This window comes from Oncorhynchus tshawytscha, linkage group LG25, assembly GCF_018296145.1.
Source record: "Oncorhynchus tshawytscha isolate Ot180627B linkage group LG25, Otsh_v2.0, whole genome shotgun sequence".
Lineage (NCBI taxonomy): Eukaryota > Metazoa > Chordata > Actinopteri > Salmoniformes > Salmonidae > Oncorhynchus > Oncorhynchus tshawytscha.
In genome coordinates this window covers 21,374,545-21,382,414 of record NC_056453.1, presented here as the reverse complement: position 1 = coordinate 21,382,414, position 7,870 = coordinate 21,374,545, and the positions used below count along the sequence as shown (strand labels likewise).

General features: G+C 43.0%; 1 protein-coding gene across 1 annotated transcript; it reads right to left on the bottom strand.

The window, feature by feature from the left end:
* Window positions 1–3,182: 3,182 nt before the first annotated feature.
* pdap1a (pdgfa associated protein 1a) lies at window positions 3,183–6,710 on the bottom strand. Its single transcript, XM_024387938.2, has 6 exons — window positions 6,537–6,710; window positions 5,933–6,015; window positions 5,384–5,461; window positions 5,067–5,191; window positions 4,718–4,869; window positions 3,183–4,545 (listed from the first exon to the last, which is right to left on the bottom strand). The coding sequence occupies exons 1-6, from the start codon at window positions 6,547–6,549 to the stop codon at window positions 4,511–4,513; spliced, it is 486 nt and encodes a 161-aa protein (XP_024243706.1). The 5' UTR covers window positions 6,550–6,710; the 3' UTR covers window positions 3,183–4,510.
* Between the last annotated feature and the right edge of the window lie 1,160 nt (window positions 6,711–7,870).

Sequence of the window (7,870 nt, the reverse complement as noted above, 5' to 3'; positions counted from 1 at the left end):
GAAGGGCCTTGGTCAAGAAAATATCTTCCCATGGCTGAATCTAGTTGATGATCCCTGCTGTATACTGTATGTCTGCCTAGATGTAGTATTCTGCATCTTTAATTTCGGGTGTGCTGGTTGAGGATGCACCATGCATAGTAGATTGTGCAAGGGCCCTTGGTAAATCTTGTAGTAGCTACTAACAAGGATTTACCAAGACACACACACACACACACACACACACACACACACACACCTATCCATTTATTTTCAAAGCACATCACTGAATACAGGCCTGTCTGTGTCAACATCAGTCCCCCGATGACTTGAGGATATGCACGATACTTTTACTTTACATGAGAATCTAAATACAACGTCTATGGTGCTATTATGGGCGAATAATACTGGACGATCTGACATTCTGTTCGGTCTCTGCTTCTGTAAATGGAAGCGGTCTGTCCACAGCACTCATAGGAGCAGGATGTGAGAGAGAGAGAAAAGGGGAAACACAATCTATTGAAGTCTGGGTGTCACTTCTCATATTGAGTCTAATAACTATGGTATGTGAGTGGTGACACAATAGCAATCTATCCTAGCTATGTTTTCTGATAGGCTTATACTATCGTTGACATTTCTGAAAATGTCCAGTTTACCTACAACATCAGTACAGTTGCATGTAGGCCCATGGGCAGATTGGCTGTTGTGGCCTTATCAAATACTGCAGCCTGGTGGTCACAGTGAAATTGCAAAGAGATAGTCACTAGGTATGGGGTGATGGGTAGATTGGTGAACGGTGTGGAAAATGAGCAATAAGCAATAGCCAAAGCTTATAGTCTTCAGCTACCATCTCGGGGGGAAGAAATGGTTTCACCTATATGCATTGTAGCGACCATCAGTGCTATCCCCCAAATCCACTACAGTATCATAATCTTGTGCGTTACCACTCTGTTCAACGACACCCTAGAAGCCAAGCAGTGGACTCAACGTATTACACACCGTCTGTCAGAGCATTCACATCAGCTACTGAAGCCAAAGCAGATCTTTTGTCCAGCTCTGAAAAGCTTAGGGTGTGCAAGAACAAAATGTTCTATATGAGAGGCATCAAAAAAAGAGTCTGTATAATTAGGCCTACAGCTTCTGCAATGTCATACAGAGCATTCAGAAAGTATTCAGACCCCTTCACTTTTTCCACATTGTTACGTCAGAGCCTTATTCTAAAATTGATTAAATTGTTTCCCCCCCCCCCTTTATCAATCCACACACAATAACCCTTTAATGGCAACACAAAAACAGGTTTTTAATGTTTCCAAAAGTATATAAAAAAAAAACTGACCTCCTGAGTGGCGCAGAGGTCTAAGGTACTGCATCACAGCGCTTGAGGCATCACTATAGATCCGGGTTCCATCCCAGGCTGACTCGCAGCCGGCTGTGACCTTGAGACGGCGCACAATTGGCCCAGTGTTGTCCGGGTTAGGGGAGGGTTTGGCCGGCTGGGATGTCCTTGTCCCATCGCGGTCTAGCGACTCCTATGCCGGGCGCATGCACGCTGACACGGTCACCAGTTGTACAGTGTTTCCTTTCCCTAGTCCGTACAGGATTTACTGCATGGGACAAGACTAACTACCAATTGGATTTCACAAAATTGAGATAAAATACATTTAAAAAAATACATTTCACATTTACTTAAGTATTCAAACCTTTTACTCTGTACTTTGTTCAAGCACCTTTGGCAGCGATTACAGCCTCGAGCCTTCTTGGGTATGACGCTACAAGCTTAGCACACCTGTATTTGGGGAGTTTTTCTCATGCTGTCAGAATAGCTGCGGAGCATCACTGCACAGCAAATTTTCAGCTTTCTCCAGAGATGCTCGATCAAGTTGAAGTCTGGGCTCTTGCTAGGCCACTCAAGGACATTAAGAGACTTGTCCCGAAGCCACTCCTGCATTGTCTTGGCTGTATGCTTAGGGTTGTTGTCCTGTTGGAAGGTGAACCTTCACCCCAGTCTGAGGTCCTGAGTGCTCTGGAGTGGGTTTTTATTAAGGATCTCTCTGAGCTCCATTCAGTCCCTTAATGCTGAAAAACATCCCCACAGCATGATGCTACCACCACCATGCTTCACTGTAGGGATGGTGCCAGGTTTCTTCCAGAAGTGACACTTGGCATTTAGGCCAAAGAGTTCAATCTTGGTTTCATCAGATCAGAGAATCTTGCTTGTCATGGTCTGAGATTCCTTAAGTTGCCTATTGTCAAACTTCAAGCGGGCTGTCATGTGCCTTTTACTGAGGAGTGGCTTCTGTCTGCCCCAAAGGCCTGATTGGTGGAGTGCTGCAGAGATGTTTGTCCTTCTGGAAGGTTCTACGATCTCCATAGAGGAACTCTGGAGCTCTGTCAGAGTGGCCATCGGGTTCTTGGTCACCTCCCTGACCAAGGCTCTTCACCCCCGATTGCTCAGTTTGGCCGACTCTAGGATGAGTCTTGGTGGTTCCAAACTTCCTCCATTTAAGAATGGAGGCCACTGTTCTTGGGAACCAGACTTCTTTCCCTCGATTGCTCAGTTTGGCCGGGCGGCCAGGTCTAGGAAGAGTCTTGGTGGTTCCAAACTACTTCCATTTAAGAATGATGGGAGGCCACGGTGTTCTTAGGGACCTTCAATACTGCAGAAATGTTTTGGTACCCTTCAGATCTGTGCCGACACAATCCTGTCTGAGCTCTACGGACAATTCCTTCGACCACATGGCTTGCTTTTTGCGCTAACATGCACTGTCAATTGTGGGACCTTACATAGACAGCTGTGTGCCTTTCCAAATCATGACCAATCAATTGAATTTACGACAATTGCACTCCAATCAAGTTGTAGAAACAATGATCAACGGAAACACGATGCACCTGAGCTCATTGTCGAGTGTCATAGCAAAGGTCTGAATAGTTACTTAAACAACTTGTTTTTTATAAATACATTTGCAAACATTTCTAAAAACCTGTTTTTGCTTTATCCTTATTGGGTATTGTGTGTAGATTGATGAGGATAATGTTTTTCATTTAATACATTTTAGAAAAAGGCTGGAGCAAAACAAAATGTGTAAAAGGGGAAGGGGTCTGAATACTTTCAAAATGCACTGTGTGATGTGTATGGTGCAGCGTAGGCTAAGAATGTATTACGAGTCCATTCAATAAAAGATAAATGATACCCAAAACAATGGTTATTAATTTATCTATTAATGTATTTATTTCTATACAACAAATGAACTCAAATACAGACAAATCAAACAATTGACCAATCCTGGAGAGTCATTATTATGAACATTAAAACACTTTGTATATACTGTATGTTTTCAAGAGAGAAATGAGTTTCAGCCACCTCCATTCATAGAATATTGCTTTCCTGTTAAAAGGCATCTCAGGTTCCAACCATCACACTATAGCATAGCATCCTTATGACTAATAGAGTGGGCGCGTTCCTCTGCTCAGCCGTTGCTTATGCATGCCAAATCTTACAATGCCCAGAAAGGTATTTTCCCCATCAGCTAACCACATTATGTTATAGCAATCTGGTGCCTGACCACAGTCGATGAGGATGCACGCAACCATTGTTGATGCATCCAACTTCTGAGCAGGGGAACGCGACCATTGACATTGCCCTGTGTAAACTGTCAAAGGCAAAAACATTACAGAAGAGAAAACATAGCACTGCAAAAGAGACTTACAGTATGAGGCCCCAGCAATGCTTTTTCAAGGTAATTATGAAATATTAACAATTAATTTTTATGCCAACAGAGCTCCTTTTTGACTACAAGACTTTACGCTGCAAAGTGGTTCAATCAGAAATTAGAGCCAGCTGGCAGCTGAAACGCGCTAAACATGTCCGGGCAGAAACACCAACAGAATAAAGGGTAAAAACTCCAACACCTAAATAGAAGTTGCATAAAGGCTGACATTCCTTTATACATGTTTTGTCTGACACACTTCTGCCTATGGGACCTCTTCTTTCCCACATCTTTCCTTTGGAGGCAAATGACTGAACTGTCAAGTTGTGAATGAAGACAACATGTATAGATGAAACAGAACATAATAAAGAATACATAGATTTCCTGTATAACATGTTCCTCTGTCCCAACCACCACCACCTGATTCACCTTAATAACAGGTCAGATGAAAGTATACAAACCCCTACTCATCCTCCCACAACACTTCCCATTCATAAGTAAACAGTGTTAAAATGCAAAAAATATATAATCAAAGAATGATCTCCAGCAGCTTTAGAATTAGAACACAGGGGAGGAGTGAAGACACTAGAACGCCTGCCGCTGTGACCTCACAGAATATGGAGGAACTAAACAGGCAAACCTGAAGTGCTCCTTTTCCGTCTCCTCCATAACGCCCGGCTCACACCCTTCCCTCATCGGAGATGAAGGGCAGGAGCCCAAGCACATATTACCCCTGAGATGACAACCCTCATATCGATCCCCTCCTACAGTCTTGTCTCTCCATCCCCCCCAGATCGTTTTCCAGGCCAAGTCCTCGGGAGACAGGCCTAACGCTTGGACTTGGAGTCTTCAGCTTCTTTTTCTAGGAAATCGTCAGATAAAGACAGTCAGGCACTGAATTCAAAAGGAGCAACCAGTCTGTCTGAATAAACAGTGCCTGTATGACTTTCTGACTAACCATTTAAGCCCTGTGTTCCTGTCAGACAGTATAGCACAGAGGACAAGCACAGTATGAGAGATTCCTTATCCCTCACCTTTTTTGAGGCCGTCCCTCTTCTTTTGTGCATCCTCTCTCTGCTTCTTGATGATGGCCAGCCTGGCGAGGTCAGCCCGTGCCTGGTCTGTCTTCCCCTCTAGGTGAAGCTTCATGTAGCGTTCCTTAGCTTTCTGCTTCTCTATCTCCTCCCTGAGACAGAAAGCAAGATGGTAAAACCGGGTCCTGCTTTCAAGACTTTAGAATGATAACATATCCTTGCCTACACCTACTCCCAAGACTTTCACCAACAAGTCAAAACGGGCTCTTCCTAAATCCACTGACTTCAATCCTTTCATTTTAGACATTGGCATTAGGCCTGAGACTTGAAGGAAAAGAGAGAGCCTCACCTCTCTCGGCGTGACAGCTCTTTGGGTGCGTTGACATCAAGCTCGGTCACCTTCTTACTTTTCTGGGATATACGGTTGGGATTCTCAATCTCAATCAATCCTTCCACTCCACTCTTCTTCTTATTCTGCAGTAACAGAACATCAAGCCATTGAACAGAGAGCCAACACTGCAGCTCTGACTGAGGTAGTGCTGGCAAGTAAATGGTAGGTGACACGGAAAGTGAATAGGTGCAACTTGACAAGCCTTTCAGTAAAACCACAACACTTCTAATTCCTTAGCGGACAGACTAAACATTAAAAGGAGATCCCGCACTCACAACGTCCTCCTCTTCACTGCTGCTGTCATCAGATCCTGATGACTTCTCCTCCTCCTTCTCTACTCCACCGTTCGCCTCCTATCACACATTCACCGGTTAGATCATGTTCAAGACGTCATGTCTGTTTGAAATGTATTTCACACCTCTGAATATATAGATATATGTTACTAGCTAAATTAACTGGTGCAGGAGGTCGAGCAGCCAGGCTATAGACTGCAAAGTAAACACATTTTTATATTCAAATGGCATTTATCACACAGTATATTCTAAAGGTATTTCTCAATCTGGATTTAAAATATTTCGGTATATTTATTCGTTGGAGTTACACCTGCAATTTGAAACAGGAGTTTAAGTCACTGGTGGGTTCCAAATCAAGAATTTATGAAATATCAGCAAGTAAATGCAGGTTGAAAATATATTTCCCACGCATTGCACTTGCAAAGCTGGAACCTTGTATGTGGTCTATAATACAGGGATCTGTTTAGAACTATGTTAACCACAAGGGGCAAAAACTAGATATCCCCTCAGAGCCACGGGTCCTTTACTCACCAGCTCTCTCTGTGCTTTCATCTGTCTATCAATCTCTTCAGGGTTGCTGAACTGCTTTCCCCGGCCCTTGTGACCTTTTTTACCTAAAAAACAAACAAACGACAAATGAGAGCAAGGCATGTTGTAGGAGATCAGAGAACCAGAGATGAGTCAGACATGACGTTCACTCTGCAGGATGGTTACAGATGTCAGAAAGTGATTGAGCTTCTTCGCTGCCTTACTATATTGTGGCATAATGTTAACTCATTAGTTACATATCATTACTACTGGGGATGAAATTAACTGGCTGAAATCAACTGGGTACAAATGGTGTTCGCTAGACCAAGTTTAGCGATCAACTACTGTAGTGACAGTAGCCTAGCTTGCAAGCTAACTAGCTAGCTAATTAGTTAGCTGACAGCTGTAACTAGTTAGCTTGGTAGTTAACTAACGTTACGTCAGTTCTCACGAAACGTTGATACTCAAGTAGAAGATACATTTGACCAGATCCAGCAATTAGTTAGCTAGCAAGCTATATTTCTTGAGTTGATATCACGTTGGCTGGCTAACTTAGCTAACAGTTACACTTGGAACGTTAGCGAAAATAACGGCGCTGGATACTCACCGCCTCTTGGCATATTTGGTATAGGAACTTGAACGACTAAGACCGCAAATAAATAAGTTCACTGTTTCCAGTTAAACATAGGGTTTATTTTCTAAAGAAAAGGCCTTCGCGACACAGTCCTCTTCCAGCTAGACTATCTATTACCCGCTTCCTGAGAGCAACAAGAGTGGAAGGCGTTAAAAGTACAATGACGCAATATTCAGCCAATCGCTACACAGGGATTTTGACAGACTTGTCAACAGACCATTCACACCAGGAAAACACATGCACAATGTACGAAAAGTAAAAATAGCCAATGATAAACACAGGTCTATAGGTGCGTTGCTTTAACTAAGCACCGCCATAATAACTTTTGTGGCGGTCATTTTTTCACTAGCAAATGTTGCGTTTATATTTTTGTTCAGTACAGTTCACAGACAAGGCATGTGTATTTCTTATTGAAATTATTCAGATCTCCAGACAAAATACATGTCCAAGATGGTCACATTTTCTATTTTGATCCTCCCATTCAAAATTGCAGTCCTTTTTGTTGACATCGGACAGCTTTGTTTTTCGTATAGGATTCAACCTCAGAGGCCCCTAAAGCATCTCTTTGATCGTCTTCAGACCTGAGCTATAAGAGCATGGCCAGTATGATGGAGGATATCCAGGCTGTGTCGCCGTTACCCACGAAAAAATCCCTCATCAGCTCTTTGAAGTAGACACTGATGGCTTTGGGGAAGGTGTAGGAGAACCCAGTAACAACGAAACAGCTGAGCAGTATCATGCTGCCCCCAGCCATCTTCAGAGGATGAAGCCTCCATCCTCTTGGTTGTACTGACTCCCATTGTCCATCAAGAGGGTGTTCCTCGCTAGGAGGCAGGAGTGGGGTATGTTACACAATCCATGTCTCAAATGTGGAATGTATATTGTGGAAGGAGGTACTGTGGCTCACACTGAGTAATAATTGGTCAATTCATAACCAAACAGTGAAAATGTCACTTTGTTTTTGTTTTCCCCCACACACTGGTGCAATGCTTACTCAATGAACGACTGACTAAACCTTTGGATTTATGATTGTATTTACTGCATTTGTTTACAGTGACTTGGCCTGTTTGAGAAAGCTAATCAGATTGAATTTGTCTGATATGGTGTCTGAGATTGCTGTTAATAACAGCCTGTTACTATAGTATTGTCTCTTGCCACACAGAAGTATGATGTAACTCTATTTACTTGATGGATGGGCTTGTTTGTTTAGGTCTTGAATTAAATATCTGCTTAGTTGCTGGTGTCTGATCTTAACACATTCACTGACCCATTTCACCACAATCTCAAGCATCCCCACCAATAAAAGT